General features: G+C 44.5%; 1 protein-coding gene across 4 annotated transcripts in view; it reads left to right on the top strand.

Annotated features, from left to right (window-relative positions):
- Window positions 1-26,367, top strand: part of LOC141086301 (zinc-regulated GTPase metalloprotein activator 1B-like) — a 347,538-nt gene that overhangs the window by 313,509 nt on the left and 7,662 nt on the right. For all 4 annotated transcript variants that reach the window (XM_073572259.1, XM_073572258.1, XM_073572261.1 and 1 more), the window contains 2 exons: window positions 23,690-23,758; window positions 24,118-24,183. In XM_073572259.1, coding sequence (XP_073428360.1) covers window positions 23,690-23,758; window positions 24,118-24,183 — 135 coding nt within the window. The remainder of the gene's footprint in view (window positions 1-23,689; window positions 23,759-24,117; window positions 24,184-26,367) is intronic.

Here is a 26,367-nt window from a genome sequence, read left to right as displayed (position 1 = left end):
TTTTAATGTTCAGCGTACTCACAAAAATACACAGCACACGATATCCTCTGGTTCGCAGCCGGGAAACTAGACAGTCCACCTGCGGATCGCAGCTGGTAACAAGACAGTCCACCTCCGATTCACAGCCGGGCACAAGACAGTCCATCTCCGGATTGCAGCCGGGAAACAAAACAGTCCACATCCGAGATTGTTGCCGTGGGCGACTGCACCGCCGTGCACGCTGAGGGGTGCCAGGCCTTTTGTCTCTGCTTGGCTGTGTTATCTCACACAGGTGGAGCTCTGCAGAGTCTCCTGCTCTGCACGATTGCAAAACCAAACCGACACACCCACCCCTCTGCTGCAAGGGTTTTTAGAAGGAACTTGTGGTCATATGCCACCTGGAAAACACAGCCGGGAAGGAAACGGACTGCTCTGCTACCATACTGTAGTCCGTATAAAAAATAAAAGCCCAGAGCAGGTTTTCTTAAATCTGCCTTGGGCAAATAGCTTGCCCAAGACCAACACTTACTTTTATTTTGCATTGCAATCACAGCTATGCCTGTGACTGCAGTGCACTCCCACGGCACCAATACACCTCTGTGCGCATCCTGGGGGGGCACATAGTGACCATCGCTTATGTCACCGATCACTGCTTCACAAAAGATATATGAACAAACTCATCTAGAGTCAAATGATCAAGTATTCCAATGTTCAGCAATGCAAAGGCTGGCGACGGCTTCAAATTGAAGTTAGTACATTGAGATATAATTAGAAAAACTTCTTCCTAGAACTTATGAATCTTTTGCAGTACCACCATCTATGAAACAGAGAACCCATTTTTGCCAGAAAAGTGGAGAATACTCTGGAAAAATATGAGAAAGCCTTTTAGGAGAGTAAAACCATCTGAGATAGATTTTTTTTTACTAACTCCTTATTATCAATACAGGATAAGTTTTTGGATGACCAAATAAGCGCTTGTTCCCACTGCTCATAAGAAAGGGAGGTGCTCATATCTTGTTCCCATCTTGCCATGAATGGTAATTTGGTTGGTGCTGGTGGAGAATTCAAGATGTTGTAAGATACAGAGACGCCTTTGTCATAACCTTTTTCCTCCAGAATAAAGTGTTAAATATTGGATAGATGTTGTGGTTTATGGATAAAGGGATCAGTGGAGAAAAACTTTTAATCTGTATGTATTAGAAGATAGAGTGTTTAGGGAGGGCAAAACTCCTGACAGTTTGTTAAATGGTAGAAGAGAGTTACCGTTTAACACCATTTAGATTTACTACCCTGTGAGGCATCCAACTTGCCAAACAAGAGAAGGGAATTATCTGTTCAAGGCATTTCAAAGCGAGATATTTCAACTGTACAAGTATGTGTTTTTTCTGTATTTCATTCCAAATATACAGGGTAGTGGGGAGCACACGGGAGTATGAACCAGGTTTTAGATATTCTGCTCCCAACAGAAGCCTAATGGAATGTAATTTAGTGAACTCTTTCTCAATTTGAACCTATTTATGCTTTGAGTCTACATTCCACCATTCTCTTATTGCATTAACTAAGCATGCCTTATAATATATTTTGGGGGGATATGCTTGGCTTTTTCTTAGCCCAAATAAATTTTAACAGCATGGATTGTAATTTAAGTAATGGAGCTTTAGGAATAGGTAGCAGAATACATCTAAGAACATAGTTTTTTCTCCTTCGCCTCATTGGGGGACACAGGACTGTGTGGGTGTATGCTACTGCCGCCAGGAGGCTGACACTAAGTGAATGAAAAAGAGGTTAGCTTCTCCTCCGCCGTATACACACTCGCCCCGATTGCGGGCGAAAACCAGTTCATGCTTAGTGTCCGTTGCAGGCACACGTCTGTTTTTTCCAGACTTTCTTTTTTTTTTCCTTCTATGAAGATGAGACATGGGCCACAAACCCTATTGAAAGGGTCCGATCTCCCCAAACCAACAACGGGCGAGCACGTGCGAGTGTCGCCTCCACGTATCATCTCCCGCAATGTGGGATATGATGCCGGACGCAGCCCTGACCACCCTAAGGTATTGAAACCCTAGGCTGTACAGAGGCACAAGTACAGTCCGTGCAGCCCCCACTGCATCACCAATGCAAGGACTGCGGTGATGGAAGGTGGTGGACGGTCCCTCTCCTCATTCCCTATAGGGAAGATGGAGCTAGGGTGCCTGCACCGTCCTTTATGCAGCCCCCCTCCCCTCTAACCTGAGCTGGGCTGAAGCGTCATGAGGGATCACGGAGGAGGGTGGCCTGGGAGGGCTCCTGTAGCAACGTTCCCCAGGGCAGGCCGGTCCTTAGCCTCATTTCCTGGGTGCCAGAGTGGTGCAGCTTCTACTGCAGGATGGAGCCATCGGGCGTTTCTGGGCGTCCGGCACCGCCGGACCCTTGTCCCCGTCCTAGGCCTCCGTGTCCGGTGGGCCCTCCCCTCCCCGTCGCGGGTGGACACAATAAAATCCAGTGCACAAAAGGAAATTTTCTGCTCACCCCTCTTCACTCCTAATCACACCTCCGACGCACGGAAACACCCTGACCCGGGTGTATAGTGCATGCACAACATAGAAAAAGATTTTCCAGCGTCTCCAGGAGATAAAATAACAATTGCTTTATTGAAAATATAAAATCTTCTTACCATCAAGTAAAAACAACATAAAGAGGCATATGGAGGGGAGCACTTTCCTACGCGTTTCACCCTGAAAGGGCTTAATCATGGTCCTAAAGCAATTGTTATTTTATCTCCTGGAGACGCTGGAAAATCTTTTTCTATGTTGTGCATACAATAAAATCCAGCCCCCGGCTTCGGGCGTCCCTAGGCCACAAGCGGAAGTCCCGCCCTCCTTCATCGGAAGTTCCGCCCTCCCCTGCGACCAAGCCCGGTGTACCAAGCCCCCGGAATGGGCTCTATCTCTGTCGCAGTCTATGGCGTCACTTACTAGAGCAATCGAGTCCCTTCGAGCCCCAGATAGGGGCAGGGATAGTGGCCCGCCTGTCTTAGAGGGGTCCTGCACCTCACAGGAGCCTCCGGCCTGCAGCGCCACTCTCACTCCAGGCAGACGGGGGAAACGAACCCACACGGCGTCTCCCGGTCCATCCAATGCCTCGGCATCCATGAGTTACGCTTCTCGCTCACCTTCACCAGTAGTCGATAACGAGCCCCTTGATTTAGATACTCCGGGTTGCCAGGAAACAGTTGGCAGCCTCATCGAGGCCGTCAACCAGACTCTTGGGATTGAAGATGATTCCACCTTGGCTTCAGGTCACAAGGTGTCATTTAAGCGAGTCAAGCGGCCTCATAGAGTATTTGGCACTCACTCAGAGTTTGAGGACATAGTGCAACGACACAGGGAACGGCCAGACAGGCGTTTCTCAGGCCAGAAGGCGCTCGAGGCAAGATACCCGTTTGCCCCGGATCTCAGTAAAAAATGGGCGGAATCCCAAACGGTAGATCCACCCGTGTCATGCTTGGCCTCTAAAACCCTGTTATCCATACCTAGTGGTTCTTCCATTAAGGATCCCTCTGACCGTCTCATAGAGAGCTTGGCTCGCTCAGTATTTGAGGCATCAGGTTCAGCACTCTCTCCCTCGTTCGCGGCAACTTAGGTAGCCAAGGCCATGGTTTCTTGGTCAGAATCATTGAACAGAGCCTTGCAGGGTATGGACCTACCAGCAGAGGTATCAGAGATCACAAATCAGATCACGTTGGCCGGTGACTACTTAATCAATGTATCTTTAGATGCGGCCAACTGCGCGGCACTCACTGCTGCAAATGCAATTTCCATTATGAGAGCTCTGTGGTTAAGGACATGGCGGGCAGACTCAACCTCCAAGAAATCCTTGACTTCTTTGCCTTATCAGAGCGGCCGCCTATTCGGAGAGAAGTTAGATCAGTTCATCTCTGACTCCACAGGGGGGGGCGAGAGCGTTTTTCTCCCTCAACAAAGGGTCAAACAACCGTTTCGTCACCAGTTTCAGGCATGTTTCCGAGCCTTTCGCAACTCCGGGTGGGCTACATCGGCCAATCCTGCCGCTTCAGGTCGCCCCAACCAGGACAGGGATCGTCAAGTCTCATATAAAGCTAACCCGTTGGGGAGAATGCGTACCCACCAGCCCAGGTCAAGGGGACCTAGGTCCCAGAGATCTTCAGCCAAATGACTCGAGGCAATTTCCAGGCGACACCAGCAAGGTAGGCGGTCGCCTACTTTGGTTTCACCACGTCTGGCTCACCGTCGCACACGACACATGGGTAAGAGAGCTTATGTCCTCGTGGTGCAAGATAGAATTTGTCAAGTACCCCCCAAGACGGTTTTTTCTTTCCCGTCCTCCCAAAGTAGATACCCAGGCAAAGGCTTTACTCAAGGCCATCGAATTGCTCCAGCACAACGGAGTCATTGTTCCCGTACCAGAAAACAAGAAATTTCAGGGCTTCTATTCCAACCTGTTCACGGTCCCCAAAATGGATGGGACTGTCAGTCCCATTCTGGACCTGAAGCTCCTGAACAGATTTATCAGGATCAGACATTTCCGGATGGAGTATCTCCATTCAGTCGTATCTGCCATGGGGCAGGGAGAATATTTGGCCTCTATCGACATTCAAGATGCCTATCTGCACATCCCCATTTTCCCTCCACATCAAAGGTTTGTACGCTTCGCTATCAACAGCCTACATTTCCAGTTTGCAGCCCTGCCTTTCGGGCTAGCCACCGCCCCCAGAGTGTTCACAAAGGTCATGGCGGTTGTCATGGCCATCCTGCACTCCTGGGGCACAGTTGTCTTGCCTTACTTAGACGACCTCCTGGTCAAGGGCCCTTCATTTCGAGCATGCGAGGAGAGCGTCAACATCACGCTAGATATTCTTTCCCGCTTAGGGTGGTTGGTCAACCTGAAGAAATCATCCCCTGTCCCAGCCCAGAGGATTTCCTTTTTAGGGATGATCTTTGACACCTCCCAAGGGTTGGTAATTCTCCCTCAGGACAAGGCCCTAGCTCCGGCAGGGAGTCCAGGCACTTCGCCAACCAGTCCCTCATACCATCCGTTCTTGCATGAGGGTCTTAGGAGAAATGGTGGCAGCTATGGAAGCGATTCCGTTTGCCCAGCTCCATCTTCGACCCCTGCAGCACGCTCTCTTGGCATCCTGGGACAAGAACCCATTTACTCTCAACCACCGGTGCCATTTGTCCACGCAGGTCAGACAGGCACTTGGGTGGTGGACAATCAGTTCTTCCCTTCTTCAGGGAAAAGACCTTTTCCCCCGGACCATTGGCTGATGGTCACAACCGACGCCAGCCTCCTCGGCTGGGGAGCGGTTTTTCGCCATCATACGACCCAAGGACGTTGGTCGCCGAGGGAAGCATGCCACCCGATCAACTTGCTAGAAATATGAGCGATCCGGCTGGCTTTGCGGCATTTCCATCATCTCCTAGCAGGCCGCCCCGCCGGATCCAATCAGACAATGCCACGACCGTGACTTACATAAATCATCAGGGAGGCACCCGCAGCAAGGCGTACATGCACGAGCTGGGGCACATTCTCCGCTCGGCCGAGAGAAACCACTCGGTGATCTTGGCAGTCCACATCCTGGGCGTAGAGAACTGGGCGGCAGACTTTCTCAGCCGGAAGGGTCTTGCGTTCTGGGAATGGTCACTACACCCCAAAGTTTTCCGTCAGATTTGCCAACATTGGGGAACTCCGGATGTGGACCTGATGGCCTCCAGGGTGAACTCCAAAGTGCCCGTATTTGTCGCTCGATCCCGGGACCTGCAGGCAATCGCCGTGGATGCGTTGGTTCTGCCATGGAACCAGTTTTGCCTTCCATACTTATTTCCCCCGCTGCCACTATTTCCGAGGGTCATCAGGAAGGTCAATGCAGAGGGGGTTCCAGTGATTCTGCTGGCCCCAGATTGGCCTCGTCGGGCGTGGTACGCAGACCTAGTGCAGATACTCGCCAACGTCCCCTGGCGGCAGCCAGAGTGCCCAGACCTGCTTTCCCAGGGCCCGATCTACCACCTGAACTCTGGGGCCCTGTGTTTGACGGCTTGGCCGTTGAATCTTGGATTCTGACCCAGGCTGGGCTCGGCCGCAATGTCGTTGCTACAATGGTTAGCGCCCGGAATCCCGCCTCAGCACGTATTTACCACCACACTTGGAAGGTTTTCTTCACATGGTGTAGGGACCGCGGTTGTTCTCCACTGAGATTCTCTATTCCCAACATTTTAGCCTTTCTCCAGTCTGGCCTAGACTCAGGTTTAGCTCCAAGTTCCCTCAGGAGATAGATATCGGCCTTATCCGTCCTGTTCCAGCGCAGGATTGCTACCAATCTGCAGGTAAAGACTTTCATCCAGGGAGTCTCCCACTTGGTACCTTCCTATAGGGCACCCCTGGACACCTGGGACCTTAACCCTTTCGTACCAGAGCCTGTTTTTGCCTTCTTGACCGGGCCAATTTTTTCAATTCTGACCAGTGTCACTTTATGAGGTCATAACTCTAGAACGCTTCAACAGATCTTGCTGATTCTGACATTGTTTTCTCGTGACATATTGTACTTCATGATAGTGGTAAAATTTCTTTCATATAACTTGAGTTTATTTGTGAAAAAAACGGACATTTGGCGAAAATGTAGAAAATTTTGCATTTTTCCAACTTTGAATTTTTATGCCCTTAAATCACAGAGATATGGCACACAAAAAACGTAATAAGTAACATTTCCCATATGTTTACTTTACATCAGCACAATTTTGGAAGCAAAATTTTTGTTTTGTTAGGAAGTTATAAGGGTTAAAAGTTGACGAGCGATTTCTCATTTATACAACAAAATTTACAAAACCATTTTTTTAGGGACCACCTCACATTTGAAGTGAGTTTGGGGGGTCAATATGACAGAAAAAACCCAAAAGTGACACCATTCTAAAAACTGCACCCCTCAAGGTACTCAAAACCACATTCAAGACGTTTATTAACCCTTCAGGTGCTTCACATGAATGAATGGAACATGCAGGGAAAAAATAAACATTTCCTTTTCTTTCTCAAAAATTTTCCTTTAGACCTTTTTTTTTTTTTTTTACTTTCACAAGGGTAACAGGATAAAATGGACTATACATTTTGCTTTGCAATTTCTCCTGAGCATGCCGATACCCAATATGTGGGAAAATACTACTGTTTGGGTGCACGACAGGGCTTGAAAGGGAAGGAGCGCCATTTGACTTTTGGAATACAAAATTGGCTGGAATCGATTGCGGACGCCATGTTGCGTTTGGAGAGCCCCTGACATGCCTGAACAGTGGAAACCCCCAACAAGTGACCCCATTTATGTGTACTTTTTTTTTTTTTTTAAATATATATATTTATTGGTTTAATATTTTAATTTTTTTTTATTTATTTTGTGATTTTTTTTAATAGTTTTAAAACTTTTTTTTTTTTTTTTTTTTTTTTACTTTTTTACTTAGTCCCTGTATGAGACTTCAACACATGTATTGCATTGCAAGAGACCTGTCAGTGCTGCAGAGGGAGATCGCTTGTTAGACTCAGCTGCAGGCTGAGCCTAACAAGCCACCATATCTGACAGAGCCAGAGGACATCACGTGACCTCCGGCTGCCAGGCAACGCTGATCTGACTGCAGGGGGCATCTGAGAGGTAAAAATAGCAGGGGTCTCCTCCTGCTATCTTCTAAATGCCGCAATCGCGGCATCTAGAAGATAGCAAAGGGTTAACATCATTGGGACCTGATCTAATCAGGTCCTGATGATGTCACCTGTCAGAGCAACGGCTCTGCACAGGAATTGCAGCGCTTGCAGGCTCCTGGGGGTCCTGAGCGCTGCGAGACCACCCACCGTAGACAAACCGGCGCTGCACAAAGCCCAGCTAGCGCCGACGTTTAACTACTGTGGGCGGTCGGGAAGCGGTTAACCTGGTCCTAAACTTTCTACTGGAAGCTCCATTTGAACCACTACAGGATGTCTCTTTGTCATATCTTTCCTGGAAGATAGTCTTCCTCATAGCTATAACAAAAATCAGGCGGGTCTCAGAGCTGGCAGCTTTATCCTGTCGAGCCCCGTTTCTGATCTTCCACAAGGATAAGGTGGTTCTCAGACCAGCTCCCCCTTTTCTGCCGATGATCGTTTCCTCGTTTCACATTAATGAGGATATTGTCTTGCCCTCTTTTTGTCCAGCACTGCCACACAGTGTGGAAAAGGCTCTTCATACGGTATAACGTGGTGTAACGCAGTCCGTTAACGCCGCCATAGCTTCCCATTAACTAGCGCATCGTGACATATGCCGTAAAGCGGCACACGTTCGCTATGTGCCGTTAAGCACTGACGGAGCCTCGTACGCGGGCTGCAGCGTCCGAGGGTCCGTCACCGCTAGCACAGATGATTCATCAGCGCTAGCGGTATAGCATAACGCATATCGCGTTATGCTATAGCGTTAACGCAGCCCGTCAACGCTATGCGTTGATAGGGCTGGTTATCGCTATGTGAACCCGGCCTTGTCATCACTCTTTTTTTTGCTGCCGATACCATTTTGAGAAATACATCTCTGGCATACGCCTTGTGGGCAGCCCAGAGAGTCTCATCAGACACTTCGAGACCTCTTTATTATCATTTACTGTATTTAAAAAAAATAATTGAGTTATATTTTGTGCTGGTTTAAGGAGAGATGAATTCAGTCTCCAGGATGACAGTGGAGAAGGGGATCATTTTTAATATAATTCCAATCGTACTGGAGCATGGTCAGACCATGTGATAGATCTTATTTCTCAGTGTGTGGAAAGGAGTAGGGCAGCTTTATCTACTAAGAAATAATCTGTATGCGAGTTTGTCAAATGTTTGGGGAAAAGTACATGTAGTCCTTTTCACTTGCGTGATGATATATCCAGATGTCGTGTAATTTTTCCTCGGCAAGTAAATCTTTTAATTTCTCAACTCTTGAGGTTAATTTAGATTTACAGTCTAGATTTCTAGCTATTGGTAGAATGTAGAATCCTGTAGAATGTAAGCCCGCAAGGGCAGGATCCTCTCACCTCTGAATCAGTCTGTGATTTAGTTTGTTTACTGTAAGTGATACCTGTAATTTGTATGTAACTCCTTCTCATGTACAGCACCATGGACTCAATGGTGCTATATAAATTATATAAATAAATAATAATAATTTGGTATATTAAAATCTCCATTATAGGACCTTTTGCCCAATTTTTTATTTTTTTTTACTACCTTATTAAAATATCTGCGTTGAGATTTATTTGGAGCATAAATTGCTTCTAACGTGTATATGGCATTATTTATAGAACAAACAACAAATCAAAAATCTACCCTGCTTTATCTCTAATACTAATGTCTGCTTAACACATATTGCCACTTCAAAATTTTTATCTGAGACATTAGAGCTTTTGGGAAACTTTTGTGGGATAGTCTGTGATTATCTTGCACTACCACTGATGTCACTTAGGCTGCGCTGACTCCCCGCCTGACCCTTGAAGAACTGACAGCGTGGGAAAATGTTCAGAAACTTTCCCACGCTAATCAGTTCATCTCCGGTCAGGCAGGGAGGCTGTGCAGGCAGCTTTTCCTTCATTCCTCCATGGTTTACAGCAGGGCCGGTCGCATTAGCACCGCTCCCGGTTGTAAACTATTTAACTCCTTCAGATGGATTGCAGCGTGGGACATGACTGTACGGCAGACAGGTATGGGATATTGTTGCTTTTTTATTTTGGCTTTTTTAAAGGAGAATGATGGCTTCGATTGGATTGGAAGATAAATAAAGATGGGAAAAATGTGTGTTTATTTATTTCATTAAAAGTCTTTAGTCTTAATGTCTGTGTGTGTTTTTTTTAACCCTTTCAGACTAGTGGATTAATAATGGAGAGGTGTCTTATTGACACCTCTCCATTATTAACCAGGTTTAATGTCACCTTACAATAGCAAGGTGACATTAAGCCCTTATTACCCCGTATGCCACCCGCTTCAGGACAATGGGAAGAGAGAGGGTAAGTGCCAGAATTGGCGCATCTACAGCTCCAAAATTTTACACACACTACTAACATTATTAGTGAGGTACATATATAAATCTAACGAATATGCATTGGTTTACTGTGTGTAAACCATGTCTCATATTCTGTCAGGTTCTGTAATGATTTTACGAAAGCCGGGCAAATAAATTATCACCTACTCTACTATGTATCCATCTATGAAATATAAAGATATATATACTGTATATACTCGTGTATAAGCCGAGATTTTCAGCCTATTTTTTTGGGCTAAAAGTCACCCTCTCGGCTTATACGCGAGTCATATAGCCAGGGGTCGGCGGGGAGGGGGAGCGGGGGTGTCAGATCATACTGACTCCCCCCGACGCGTCTCTGCAGCCCCCCTGCTTGTCCCACGGTCTCCTTTCCTTCTTCCTACAGCGGTTACATGGTACTGCTCATTAAAGTCATGAATATGCGCACAATTATGACTTTAATGAGCGGTACCACGTGACCGCTGAAGGAAGGAAGGAAGGGAGACCATGGGAGAACGGGGCTGCAGAGACGCGCCAGGGGGAGGTAAGTATATGCTATATTCACCTGTCCCGGTTCCAACGCTGCTCGCCGCTGTCTGCCCGCCGGTTCCTCTGTCAGTGATGTTCAGGCAGCAGAGGGCGCGATGACGTAGTCAGTGCGCGCCCTCTGCCTAAACAGTCACAGACAGAGGGACACGGCGGGCAGACAGCGGCGAGCAGCGTTGGAACGGGGACAGGTGAAAATCTCAGGTGCCGGGTCCTGAGCCAGCAGCGACACCTGACCCCCATAGCGTGCCGGTGTCCGCCTGCTCAGTCAGCACACTGGCACCTGGCTCCCAGGGACAAGAGGTGAGTATGTCTTTTTTTTTTTTGCTTTTTTTAATACCTGCAGTAGTGGCAGCAGCAATATATGGGGGCAGCATATGGGGGCAAATTCAGTGGAGCATCTTATGGGGGCATAGTCAATGGAGCATCTTATGGTGGCATAATATATGGTGCATCTTATGAGACCAGCCTATCGGAGCATATTCAATGGAGCATTTTATGGGGGCAGCATATGGAAGCATATTCAATGGAGCATCTTATGGGGGAAGCATATGGGGGCATATTCTATGGAGCATCTTATGGGGCAGCATATGGGGCAGCATATGGGGCATAATCTATAGAACGTCTTATGGAGCCAGGGCATATTATTCTATGGAGCATCTTATTGGGCCATTATTAACCTTTGTACAGCATTATATGAGGTTTATTTTGTATGGAGCATCTTATGGGGCCATCATGAACTGTATGGAGCATTATATGGGGCTCCTGATTCAATATAGCAATTCAAAACCTACTGATGTCTCAATTAATTTTACTTTTATTGGTATCTATTTTTATTTTTGAAATTTACGAGTAGCTGCTGCATTTTCCACGCTAGGCTTATACGCGAGTCAATAAGTTTTCCCAGTTTTTTGTGGGAAAATTAAGGGGGTCGGCTTATACACGAGTATATACGGTGTGTGTGTATCACTGACATATATACATCTATTCTATGTGTATACATGTATTATATCTTTTGTATTCTAACATGTCAGTGTGATTTTACTGTACAGCCGCATATGAATTGCCGGGTTTTCAAAGGACACCGGTGTATGGTGCGAATGCTGTCTGATTTTTTTTCTTGCACCCATTGACTTACATTGGCGAGTCTCGTCCCAGAATTGCAGCATGCTGCGATTTTTTTCTCAGTCTGATTTCGGCTGAGAAAAAAAATCGCAAATGAGATGTCACCCATTGCATAACATTGGTCCGAGTTCAATCCGATTTTTTTTATTTTTATTATTGGATTGCACTCGTCCATATTTCTCGCCAGTGAGTATGAGCCCATAGAGCGACACTGGTCAGATTTGTAAAATTTAGCCTGGTCATGAAGGTGAAAAGAGGCTTTGGGAGTGAAGGGGTTAAAGCCACGCTGTAGACTAGTCAGACAGACAAGTGCCCGGCTGCTTCTCCCCGCCTTCTGACCTGAATTGTCAGGTCTCTAACTATAGGCACATGTATGCAGAAGCCTGGCTATCCTGGCCAGGAAACTACTGATGAGCGAGCGTGCTCAGATAAGGTGTTATCTGAGCACTCTTGTGTCCTAATCAATGATTTTCAGCATGCTCGAAAAAAAAATGCTTGATTCGCCGCAGCGGCATGTCTCGCAGCTGTTCAACAGCCTCAGCACATGCATGGATTGTCGATTTGTTAGGCAATTTCTGCATGTGTTGTAGCTGTCAAACAGCTGTTAGACATACAGCCACTGTGAATCAAGCATTTTTTTCGAGCACGCCGAAAATACTTGGACATCTTATCCGAGCACACTCACTCATTACTACAGCAAACATGTTTTTCTCTGAAGCAACACAACATTTCACATTCACGTATACCTGGCAGAGATCATACAGCCAGTGCCTGATACATCCTGCCTCTGGATTGTTCAGCGTGTATCAGCTGACCAATTAATTTTAAGTTTCCTTGATCAATTTTTGGTGAGTTTTTGACAGTGTGTACTTTCTCTGTGCAAAAAATAAAATACAGCTTCTTAGGCTATGTTCACACCTTGAATTTTTGATGCGTTTTTTTCCCCCAAAGTCGCTCTCTCGGCAGTAAGAAACTTGTCTCACAAAACAGGTTTTAATTCGTTTTTGTTTTTTTTTGCTGCGTTTTTGGTGCTTTATTTGTGTTTTTGATCACACCGCTATTATTTTGAACACTACTGTACATGACTGTGCCAATGAAGTTTTATCAAAACCAATTACCAGGAAGGATAAAAAAGCAAAACACCTTTTTAAAACATGATATAGCAACAAGATGCAAAAACAGCATCAAAAACTTGAAACGACCCATGTAAAAATGCATTTACAATTGTAATGAAAAAACACAAGTAACTTAATTTATCTAATAAATGTAGAAATGCTGCAGAAAATCTGCAACATCAATAACTCACCAAAAGCTCATTGTGGGAACGTAACATCAAGGGTGAAAAAATTAAAAGTTTGAAAAGTGCTTTGTTTTTCCATATCTTTGGTTACATTTTCGACCTGTTTTATGTTTATGTCTCAGAATCAGTGGGATTTGTAGAAACGTTCCCGAGTTGTTATTGCATACAGTGACACTGGTCTGAATAGAAAAATTTGTCCTGGTCAGGAAGGTGAAAATTGGCTTTGGCGGGAAAGGGTTAAGTTACTGTGCCGCTTCAGCCTAATATATTCACATCAGGTTGAAAAGATGGTTTGTGAGCAGTTAATCATTAATGTGTACCTGTTAGCAGGTCTATTTTTAATAGATACATGTAACATTTCCTAGGTTTTGTTGCAGGCTTTTAATAGTCTGTCTAAAGTTTTTGTTGTTGTCTGCAATTGCTATTGAAAGGTAAAGTGGCTTGAAATACAGTAAACTTCCTGTGCAGAAATGTGTCCTGTTTTACAGCAGAAGTGTAAAGAGGGATTAGCAAGACATTGGGCATGTTGGTGTTAATATGGCTGTGATCTCTAGTTAATTATCTTTGTGTTTGTCTCCAATGATCCAAGTCTTTCAGTGTTTGTTCACATTCCCTACAGATACCTTACACCTAAAGGCCCCGTCTCACATAGCGAGATCGCTATTGAGATCGCTAATGTGTTACCGATTTTGTGACGCAACAGCGATCTCGCCTGCGATCTCGCTACATGTGACACGCAGCAGCGACCGGCTCCCCTGCTGGATATCGCTGATCGTGCAGGAATGTCCTGGGCCATTTTTTCGTCGTCGGCGTCCCGCTGCCCAGCATGCATCGCTGTGTGTGATCGCGGGATCATTGCTGCGTCGCTGAAGAGATCTGCCTGTTTGACAGCTTACTAGCGATCATTTAGCGATGCACCAGCGATCCCTACCAGGTTGTATCGTTGTCAGGATCGCTGGTGCGTAGCTAAGTAAAACGGCACCCTAAGTTTAGGTTTGCACTGGGCATTTTTTATGGAATTTCCCCCTTCTATGTAAAACATCTGTGATGTAATAAAAAAATATGATTTTACATTCACGTAGAAAATGTTTATTTCTCTCTAATTTTGAATTATTCCAATTGACTTCAGTTGGAAAAAACACTATATATATATATATATATATATATATATATATATATATATATATAGTATGGAGAATAAGTTTTATTTGTAGCACCACAGATGTCTTTGCCCCCCCAAAATAATATGCTCTGAAATGCAAATGGGAATAATTTCATATTCCTATTCCCGACTGCTATCTAGTAACATAATTAACAAGGCCGAAAGACGACATTTGTCCATTCAGTTCAGCCTGTTTTCCGTCAGAATAAATTCCCAGATCTACGTCCTTCTAAGGAACCTAATCACTGTAAGATATGTTGTTATGCTCCAGGAAGACATCCAGGCCTGTCTTGAACCCTTCGACTGAGTTCGCCATCACCACCTCCTCATGCAAGGAATTCCAGCTTCTCACTGCCCTAACAGTAAAGAATCCTCTTCTATATTGGTGGAAAAACCTTCTCTCCTCCAGACACAGAGAATGCCCCCTTGTGACCGTCACATTCCTTGGTATAAACAGATTCTCGGAGAGATAATTGTATTGTCCCCTTATATACTTTTACATGGTTATTAGATCGCCCCTCAGTCGTCTTTTTTTCTAGACTAAATAATCCTGATTTTGCTAATCTCGCTGGGAATTGTAGTTCCCCATTCCCCTTTACTAATTTTGTTGCCCTCCTTTGTGCTCGCTCTAATTCCATTATATCCTTCCTGAGCACCGGTGCCCAAAACTGTACACAGTACTCCATGTGCGGTCTAACCAGGGATTTGTACAGAGGCAGTATAATGCTCTCATGTGTATCCAGACCTCTTTTAGTGCACCCCATGATCCTGTTTGCCTTGTCAGCCGCTGTCTGGCACTGGCTGCTCCAGGTAAGTTTATCATTAACTAGGATTCCCAAGTCCTTCTCCATGTCAGATTTACCCAGTGGTTTCTCGTTCAGTGTGTAATGGTGATATTGATTCCTTCTTCCCATGTGTATAACATTACATTTATCATTGTTAAACCGCATCTGCCACCTTTTGGCCCAAGTTTCCAACTTATCCAGATCCATCTTTTGCAGAATACTATCTTCTCTTGTATTGACTGCTTTACATAGTTTAGTATCATCTGATGAAAATATTGATATTTTACTGTCACGAAACAGTCACTGACCTCAGGGAGACCAGTCAAAGAAATCACTGCGGCAGCCGGCAAAGGCGCTCAATCACAGTGAAATCCTAGGTGCATTGCTTCCTGGGAAATACGAATATGCAAATAAATTCCGTGGAGCCTTATTTAAGAGTCTCAAACACGGGACTAGCCAGATCTTCCTCCAGGGAAGGACCCAGCCAAGGGGTGGCTCCTTTCGGAAACCACCATTACCACCATATTAAGTGGCCCTTTAAGTCAATATCCAGCTCTTTACGAGTTTACAGATATGACAAGGGAAATACCAAGGCCAGGTATCCGTCCACAGACAGCTGTTTAGGGGTGTTGCCCCTCATCAGTGTGGAGTAGGATTCTGGCTAGGTGGGAGCAATGCCTAGTAGACCAACATCACGAAACCACTGACCTCAGGGAGACCAGTCAAAGAGACTCTTAAATGAGGCTCCACGGACTTTATTTTCATATTGATATTTTACTGTGTAAACCTTCTACCAGATCGTTAATAAATATGTTGAAGAGAATAGGTCCCAACACCGACCCCTGCGGTACCCCACTGGTCACAGCGACCCAGTTAGAGAATATACCATTTATAACCACCCTCTGCTTTCTATCACTAAGCCAGTTACTTACCCATTTACACACATTTTCCCCCAGACCCAGCACCCAGCATTCTCATTTTGTGTACCAACCTTTTGTGTGGCACGGTATTAAACGCTTTGGAAAAATCAAGATATTCCACATCCAATGACTCACCTTGGTCCAGTCTATAGCATACCTCTACATAAAAACTGACTAGATTGGTTTGATATGAGCGATTCCTCATAAACCCATGCTGGTATGGAGTTAAACAGTTATTCTCATTGAGATAATCCAGAATAAGATCCCTCAGAAACCTTTCAAATATTTGTCATCTAACAGCCCAATGGGAATGCAGCAGTGCCCATGAACTTGTGCCACTATCTACCAGCCCCATGGGATTACAGCAGTGAATTAAATTAGGACATAAAAAGGAATATTATGGGTGGGTTTTGATCTGCAATTCAATTTTTGCATTGTTGCATTGTGCACTTTATTGCCGTACTAGCCCTATTATGGGTGGTGTTTCATCTACAATCTAATTGTTCTGGGGATCCCTATATTAGCTAATACCATTAGGCTAATGACATATACATCCTGTTTACCCACATATATTTTGTTTGGCCTCTCTTTTTTAAGGGCTAGGTGCCAAAGGGTATTTTTGGAATAATGCTATTGAGTATTACATATTAAGATAGAGAGTATCTACCTATTTGGTCTACTTTGTTATTTGCTGAACAATCGATATTGAGTTTATATATCTCTCACATTTTGTATTTTTCTATCTTTTATTGTTTTGGTTGTGTTTTTTTGGGGGGTATTGGGGTGTATTGGGACATATTTTGTAGTTTTCTATTGGAAGGATTGTGAGGGATATTAGGGTGAGCTGCTGAGTAGTGGGGGCGCTTACCGCAGAAAATGAGTGTGCCAACCTTCACTGTCAGGCAGGGCCTAATCTAGTGACTGCCTAGGGCTTACTAGGACTTCTCAATTTTAGGCAATTCTAGGGACACCAGGGTGAGCCGTCGAGGAGTGGGGGCAGAGTGTACCGCAGAAACTTAGGGTGCCAACTTCCACTGCCAGGCAGGGCTCAGGATAGTGACCCTACAGGGTGGATTAGGCACACACTATATTCCTTTTTATGTCCTAATTTAATTTGAACATGATCTTAACTTGGTTTCATTAAAAGTTAAATTTTAAGGATCCTTGTTCTATGTTTTTTTGGTTATTCTAGGATCCTGCTTTATTTATACTTGGTTGATGTGTTTTGAATACAGCAGTGGCCATGCACTCGTGCCACCATCTAAGAGCCCCATGGGAATGCAACATCGGCCATGCACTTGTGCCACCATGCAGTCATCATCTAAGAGCCCCATGGGAATGCAGCAGCGGCCATGCATTTGTACCACCATGCAGTCATATAAGAGCCCCATAGGAATGCAGCAGTGGCCATACACTCACGCCACCATGTAGTCATCTATGGATGATGGGTGCCACACTCGCATCCTTTCTACCAGAGCTTTTTTAAATGCTGTTCTCAGTATTATTGAGGGGTCCTAGAATTCAAACCCCCCCACTAAGCCATGCTGAATATTGGGTAATGTAAACCTGTCGGACGGTTCATACTGTCCGACCACAGAGCAATTTGAATCCTTATTGCCTACATACATATTTTGCTTTAAAACATGGGGCAATGGACAGGTCTCTCCTTTGATATATGCATATGTCGCTCGCACCAACTTACCTGTTCTCCCAAAGTCTCTCTTGTCATCAGAATCGTCCCCATCACCTTTTTTTTCCAAAAAAAACCTCCACCACCTGATCTTCCAAATCCTCTGCTGCCAGAATCATTGTCTCCTGTTCTTCCAAACTTTATCTGGGTATGTGCACACGATATTTCTGTTTCGCCGGAACAGACCCTGAGATTTTCTTGGTGAAGCCACTTAGGAAAACGCCAACAGTATTTTTCCTGAACCAGTTTTGCAGGCGGCTTTGCCATCACTTTTTGAGGCAGGTTGCGTCTTTTCTTTTCACTTTTCGCCAAGAATGACCATGCTACTTCTTTTATCCACTTCATGGATTGAACACGTGCACAGCAATGTTGTTTTTTTGCACATTGCTGTGCACAGTGTTGATTTTTATCAGCGGTTTTGCCGTGCTTTTTCAGCCCAGTTCCAAGAGGAATCTGCTTGAAAATGTTTTTGTGTGCACATACCTTCACACCAACTCCTTCATATGGAAAAAGGAAAAAAAACAATGTTTTCCAATTCTGAAGAATAAAATAAGGTAGCTGTAATTCTGATCTTTCAAAATATATCATACTTTAACCCATCCAGTAAATGTCAGGAAAAAAAATCTACTTTTGTGTTTTTTTTCGGTCACTTTACATCCCTCAGAAAATGGAATGCACAGTGATCAAAATATTGTATGTATTCCAACTACAGCTCACTCAGCAAAAACATGGACTCACTCAGCGACAGGGCACATCGTAAAATAAAATCTTAAAAACCAAAGCATAATTGTATTTTTTTCACAATATTACACTCAACTTAGAATTTTTTTCCCATTTTTCAATACATTATATGTATACAATATGTTATATGTGGTAAGATTAATGGTGTCATTCAAGGCTAAAACTGCACTCAAAATACAAGTCCTCACTTGGTTATGTTGATGGGATAAAAAATGGTTTGGCTCTTAGGGCAAAGTCAGACGGCCATATAACACGTATGATGATCACATCGCAATGCTTGGACTGGCCGGCGGCTCACCTGACCCGAGCGTGACCGCTGCATAGAAATACATACTGTTTCGCTTGGGGTAGGAGACCCGCCGGCCAGTCCCAGCATTGCGATGCGATAGTCGTCTGTGTTATTTGGCCGTCTGACTGCGCCCTTAGAAGAAGAGAAAGAAAAAATGCATAAAGAAAAATTGGCCGTGGCAAGGAGTTTACTTTATATGTGAATATACAAACTATATAAATACATAAAGTAGTGAGTTTTTCTGTTTGAAAAATAAAACTATTCCATTAATTGCAACAAGTATCTAATATATAGGATTGATCAAGGTCAGTTATTTGGAAATCTGTAGTGGAAAGTATCCATCACGTCTGGACTTAAGGGCACGTTCCATGTGTTTGGTGTGGATTTGCCGTGGATTTGCAGCAATTGCAAGTGTTTTCTGCAGCGCAGCGAGATAGAATTAAATCTCATCCACTTTTCTGTAATACACCGCATATTGTCCGTCCACTTGCCTAGACAGAATATCCGCAATGCCACTTGTGAACATACTTAGATTCCAAATAAACTTTTATCTCCTTTTCCAATTTTTAGATGGTTATGAAGGGCAGGAATAAAATGCGTTGCCTGATTCTGAGTTCCCTGTTGAGGTTCCCCATCACCGGGCATTGCAGTTCTCTGTGTAGTGCCATCTCGGAAATAGCTGATTGTTTTTAGAAGAAAAACATAGCACCAAAAGGTGTTGAGGATCCATTCTGTGAAATGTCCAATTGTGTTTTTTGAGGAAATGATTTCTGTTTGTTTACCAGCAACCTATTTAGATAGCAGTTCTCTTGTCACCTGGAAATGAGCTTGTGAGTACAAATCACTATTTACTTTAGCGCCCAACAGATTAAAGGACATAATTGCTTCAAATGAAGTGTAATGAGGGCAATATTTTCTCACTAAGGAAAATCTTCCTATAATATGTCCTAACGAGGACATGGAATGACGGTGTGAACTACTGTCACAACAAATACATGAATGGGCTTCTGCACAACTTCATTGATCGTTTACTCCTACCTAAGTGAATCTTGCACGGTACTAAATCTGACAGCTCTACTTCCTTGTAGTAAAATCACACAGCCCTTAGAAGGTATAAGAAAAAAACAGCTGCCTCTTCATGGGGGATCCTTTTTACAAAGGACAGCTTTTTCCACTATTGAAGTAGTTGTTATACAACATCAGTGAGAACTGGGACTAGCTGCGCAGCTGCCGGATGGCAGATCTGGCTTGTTACTTAGGTGTATGGGAGCAGGTGATGTGTAGGTGCATGACTATGTAGGAATATTGGAACATGGTAGTAATAATGATGGGTAAATTGGTTGTAACCTTACACAGATTGATTCGACCTTGCAATTCAACTAAATTTGTCAGTCAGGAAAAACTACCATGTCATGTATATGATATAAGTGAGTAAACCTCTGACTAGCGCTGCTGCCAGCGCCCCAGCATGACGTCCCCTTCTCTCTCCACGTAGGGACGTCGGCTTACTGCTCCGGACCAGCGTGGTCTTCGGCATGCTTCTGGGTTTGTGTGCGCGCCGCAATTTCCGGCAGCACGCCTAGTACGCACTCTGTCTTGCTTTTAAATGGGCAGCGCTCGCACATGGTAAAATGCCCGCAGCTGACTGCTGTGAGGCATTTAGTTAATGTGTACATCTGCTAGATGTCTCTCAGCCAATAGCTGGGAGGCATCTAGTATAAAAGGTACCCTCCCCAATATGGAGGTGCCTGAGCAACCCCTATAGTTACTATTAGGTGGTTAATTGTGTGAAACTGTATGTTGCCAGGTTCCCTGTTCCTAGTCTGTTAATGTTTCCCGTGTCCTGTATCCCATTAGTCCAGTATAGTTGTCTTTGGTTCCTGTGTCCGCTTTGGCATTTTCCATACCCTGAAACCTCATCGGTGGAGCCTGAACTGTTTTCTGAGACCAGTGTATCTAGCCTGTCCTTGTGCAGTAGTCCCATCAACTGACACCAGTGATCAGAGGTAAACTTTATACCTCCGATCACAGCTGTGCGCTCATGTTGTCTTTTGACAGCGTGGGAACTGCGGCTCTCTGATTGGCGGTGATGATTTTACGTCCATTAGAAGCGGTGTTTGCCACGCTATTATGCACGTGACAGCACAACAGACACACGGTGTTCGGGGGTCTGAACACGAACAGTAACAGACTTACTGGTGAAATCCATGTTTGGTGTCCGTGTCCGAACAATAGGTGTTCGGTACGGATGCTGAACTTTACTATTGGCACATCTCTAGTCCTGAAGTGTTATTTTCCAGACGGAGGGAGTGCCTTCTTTGTATTTTGAGGGGTTTTACCATACTTTCTAAGTGGATAATTTATGTATTTGCTCAAAGTAATCATGCCCCCCCTTAGATAACTTTTATCAGTACATTTATTTTTACTTTTTAATCTTAACCAAGATTGTCCATGAACTTTGTGTCTCCATTTTCAAACTCCAGGACATCCTGTCTATGAACGCATCCAGTCCAGTTAGTTTGCTGCTATTTGTTCTGTATGTGGTATAAGGTAGCGCTGTCATTCGGGTAGGGGATACTCGCTTGGCAGCCAAATAACCACATCCGGCACGGGTTTTCCATAAAACAATCACAGTCCATGCGGTTTATTTAGGCATCATAAACCATGACCAGCAACATAAAGTTCATATTAACAGCATAGCGTCCATGACAGAGCTTCACTCTGTTATCCCTGTGGTCACACAGGTTGTGCCATGTCCAGCACACAGGCTCTCTTAGCCTCACAGTTATATCCCCTCTCTGGGTTTACCTCATAACTGCTTCACCACGCTGCAGACGTCCATTCCCTCCAGGAACTATCAGGCACATGCAGCCATTAAACACAGCGTTCACTTGCTGTCAGGAAGACCGCCCCATCTCTCTCAGACGGGACCTTCCAAAACGGACCGGCCCTCTAGCTACCTAGAGACTTCCCAAACACATTGAAACAGCACCTCAGCAGTATCACTACTGATCAACACACACAAGTCTCCATCCCAAGGCCACCCACCTTGAGATACATAACGGTCATTCAGTATTCTGCCACTCATCCTCTCTCCTGGGACATCCACACAGCGCTCCCTAGCGGACACTGTGGTCACTACACCACAGTTGGTTGTCACTATAATCAGATTGATTGTTCTCTGTTTGCCCAATCACACATACAGAGTGGAAAATAAGTATTTGCTACACTGACGATTTTGCAAGTTTTCCCACCTACAAAGAATGGAGAGGTCTGTAAATTTTATCACAGGTAGACTTCAACTGTGAGAGACAGAATCTTAACCCCTTTCCGACATCGGGCTTAATAGTACGCTGATGTTGGACTCCCTCCCTTTGACATGGGCTCCGGTGGTGAGCCCACATCTTTCCCGGGACATGTCAGCTGTTTTGAACAGCTGACATGTGCCCACAATAGTCGCGGATGGAATCGCGATCCACCCACAGCTATTAATTAGTTAAATGCCGCTGTCAAACACTGACAGTGGCATTTAAATGGCGCTTCTGGCAATTGAGCCGGAAATGCGCACACCAGTGACCCTCTATGTAGCAGAGCCGATTGGGCTATGCCAGCTTCTAGTCTCCTATGGAGGGTATTGAAGCATGCCAAAAGTAAAAAACAAAAAATGTTCAAAAATATGAAAAAATATAAAAGTTCAAATCACCCCCCTTTCATCCCATTCAAAATAAAACAATAAAAATAAAATCAAACATACACATATTTGGTGTCGCCATGTTCAGAATTGCCCGATCTATCAATAAAAGAATGTATTAACCTGATCGCTAAACGGCGTAGTGAGAAAAAAAGTCAAAACCCCAGAATTATGTTTTTTTTGGTCACCGCGACATTGCATTATATACAATAATGGGCGATCAAAAGAAGGTATCTGCACCAAAATGGTACTAAAAACGTCACTCTTGCACACAAAAAATAAGCCCTCACCCAACCCGAGATCACGATAGATGGAGACGCTACGGGTATCGGAAAATGACGCAACCTAGCAAAAAAGCCAAACAAAAAACAAGTGTGGGATTGCACTTTTGTTTTGCAATTTCACCGCACTTGGATTTCATTTCGTGTTTTCTAGTACACGATATGGTAAAACCAATTGTGTCGTTCAAAAGTACAACTCGTCCCGCAAAAAATTAGCCCTCACATGGCCATATAGACGGAAAAATAAAAAAGTTATGGCTCTGGGAAGGAGGGGAGCGGAAAAGAAAACGCAAAACCGAAAAAAGCTTTGGGGGTTAAAGGGGTTAAAATAAAAACCAGGAAATCACATTGTATGATTTTTACATAATCATTTTGCATTTTATTGCAAGAAATAAGTATTTGATCACCTACCAACCAGCAAGAGTTCTGGCTCTTAATTAAGTATTTCAAGGTCCTGGAGTGACCTAGCCAGTCTCCAGACCTGAACCCAGTAGAAAATAATTGGAGGGAGCTGAAACTCAATGTTGCCCAGTGACAGATCTGGAGAAGATCTGTATGGAGGAATGGACCAAAATCCCTGCTGCAGTGTGTGTAAACTTGGTCAAGAACTACAGGAAACGTCTGACCTCTGTGATTGCAAACAAAGGTTTCTGCACCAACTATAATAATGATAATTTTTGTTTTTCTATGGTATCAAATACTTATTTCATGAGTTTCAAAAAAATCATAGCGAGCATACGGCTAGCATCCATTTGTAACCCATGAGCTATCAATTTTTTAACATACCGTAATCGGTAAGAGAATCTTTGGAAAAAAAATTTTATTTTTTGAGAATATGGGAAAATCTGTGATCAATCACTATTGATAAGAAAAAGGACACACTGACCAAACACTAATGAAAAACCTGATCCAGCACATTGATGAAAATCAGTTTGTTTGGTTTTTTTACCTATGAGAAATACATTTTTGTTTGACTGAAGCTTTATACAAAGCCAGCCTAACCACGCTGACCACACACATACAGATTTCTCTGTGAATAGCGCGTGAGCTGCTGATTTGTTTCTGTTTTACTGTACTTACTATTGGATCCATCTGAATAATGTGTCCCAACGTTTCATTCCTCAACTCCAATTGTATGTGTGAGCTAAAATTGTGATGTTTTCCACAGAGTATTGTCACCGTAACGTTTGAGGTTTTTGGACATGTCATTGAAGAAAATCTCCATTTGTTTATACAGGTAAGGTGGAAAATGGTGCTGTGAAGACTTTGGCCCTGGTACATGGAGGTGTTTTCTCCTTTTTTTTGGTTGGCGCTTTTATGGCAGTCCCGGTCAGCTACGCCAAAATGGACAGATCATGAGCAGATGAGGTGTGGCTAAATCCGTCCACCTAATTCAAGAAAACCTACACCACTTTGGTGGCATACATTTCACTAGAAATGTTCTTCAGGTCCTGATAGGAGTCCATTTTTCAGTAATAAGTGCATGTGCATCTTACTCCAGCGGTGCCTTCATTAAGGATGCCATGCACAACCTCAGTCCTAATGAATCGTACTGCTTGACTTTTTTATATTAACTGTATATATTTGGTTTTACAGAATTTGCTGTGGGAGAAAAATGTGAAAAATAGAATTGGTGTTTCCATGGAGGTAATAAGATTAAAGGTAGGTAAAGAGGTTGACAACAGGCTGTGGGAAATGAAATAGACTTTCATAATGTAACTTCAATTTCTGCTCCAGCCAATTCAAATAATCCGTGTAAACAGATATGTCTGCCCTCCCCCACCTTCTTATTGAATTTCAAGAAAGAGACTAAGACATAGGCTGTGTACTCACGTTGCGTTTTTTAAGCTTTTCCGCCGCGTTTTTGCCGCTGCAGAAACGCTTGAAAAACGCTAAGGCTGTGGGCACACGTAGCGTTTTAAAACGCTCACTAAAAACCGCACTCCTTCCCAGATTTTACCGCGATTATGATCGCGATTTTGCCGCGATTTTCGCGTGCGATATTCAAGCACTTTCCAAGCGATTTGAAGCATCGCTTGGAAAGTGTTTGACAGGTTGGTCACACTCGTCAAACATAGTGTTTGACAAGTGTGACCAGCTTTTTACTATTGAGGCTGCCTATGCGGCATCAATAGTAAAAGATAGGATGTTAAAATGCTAAAAAAAAATAAAAAAAATCGGGGTATATTTACCTTCCGGCGTCCCGCGCTGCCATCCCGGGCCTCAGCGTTCCCAGTAATGCCTTGCGAGACCTGTGATGACGTAGTCTCGCGTTGCTATAGCGATCTCGCGAGACCGCTAGAATCACGCGAGACTACGTCATTACTGGACCGTGCCGCAAGGCATTACTGGGAACGCAAGGCCCGGGAATGCATCGCGGGACGCCGGAAGGTAAATATACCCCGATTTTTTATTTTTTATTCTTTTTTTACAGGGGTATGGTACCCAGGGCCTGGAGGACAGTCTCCTCTCCTCCACACCGTGGGTACCAACCGCACATGAGACGCTTAATTTCCCGCATGGTGGGCATAGCCACATGCGGGAAGTCAGCGATTCTCATGCATTCCTATGGGTGCGGAATCGCGGCAATTCTTTGCGATTCCGCACAAAAGAATGAGCATGCTGCGATTTTTTCCGCGATGCGATTCCGCCGCGGAAAAAAGCGCAGCATTAGCACAGCATGTGCGGAATGCCATAGGAATGCATGGGGTGCGTTCTGTACACGATTTTTAAGCGTTTTCGTGCCGAAAATCGCGGCAAAAACGCTTAAAAATCGCTACGTGTGCACATAGCCTAAGGCTACTTTCACATTAGCGTTTTTTAGCGCAGCGCTTCGTGCGCAATAGAAACGCATGCAAAAAACGCATCATGCGTTTTGCATGCGTTTTTTAGGTGCAAGCATTTTAACCAGTTTCAAGCCATGTAAACTCTTAAAATACATGCGTTTTGTAATGCAGGCGTGCGCATGTCCATGCGCACTCCTGCGTTTCCATAGACTGTAATGCGTTATTTTGTCGCATTCCGTGCGCAAGTGTGAGCATGTGTTTTTTTTACGCCGTTGGACAGACCCAAAAATGCAACAGGTTGCATCTGGTGCGCCTAGGTGCACACCTTAAAAAACGCATGCGCACGAAAACGCATAAGAATGGGTGCAAACGCAAGACCATGCGCCCCCCCATGTTAAACATAGGGGCGCATGGCGCATGCGACCAATAGCGCATGATGCGCTGCGCTAAAAAACGCTAATGTGAAACCAGCCTAACAAAACGCGTCACATTGATTTTTCATGCAATCATGCGATACCGCTACGTCATCAGAGGTCATTCGCGCAATGTATCCCTGGGGACGGAACTTGCTGGCAGCGCCGCTGAGGGCCGGGAGGACTCAGGGGGCCGACAGAGGGTAAGTATATCCCTGTTTTTAATGTTTATTATTTCTAACATTCTATCTTTTACTATTGATGCTGCATAGGCAGCATCAATAGTAAAAAGTTGGTCACACTTGTCAAGCGCTATGCTTGACAAGTGTGACCAACCTGTCAATCACTTTTCTAAGTGATGCTTCAAATCGCTTGGAAAAGCGCTAGCATTCTGCATGCTAAAAACGCTTGCAAAACGCTTGTGTTTTGTGGGAAAACGCATGCGAATTCCACATGCATTTTACCCCCGGCGGGGAGTTGCGGAAATTCTGCGGACAATTCCGCAGCATTTCTGCAACGTGGGCACATAGCCATAAGGCCCAGTTATATGGGGTTCTTACCAGGGGCAGAAGTAGTGCACATTCTATAATCTTAAGTTTTGATATGTCTTATTACTCATTTCTATGGTAGAATAAGCGTCATAACCG

The sequence above is a fragment of the Dendrobates tinctorius genome, unplaced genomic scaffold (genome assembly GCF_039654945.1).
Source record: "Dendrobates tinctorius isolate UK_male_01 unplaced genomic scaffold, ASM3965494v1 ptg000031l, whole genome shotgun sequence".
Classification (NCBI taxonomy): Eukaryota; Metazoa; Chordata; class Amphibia; order Anura; family Dendrobatidae; genus Dendrobates; species Dendrobates tinctorius.
This window is presented reverse-complemented; position numbering and strand designations above follow the sequence as displayed.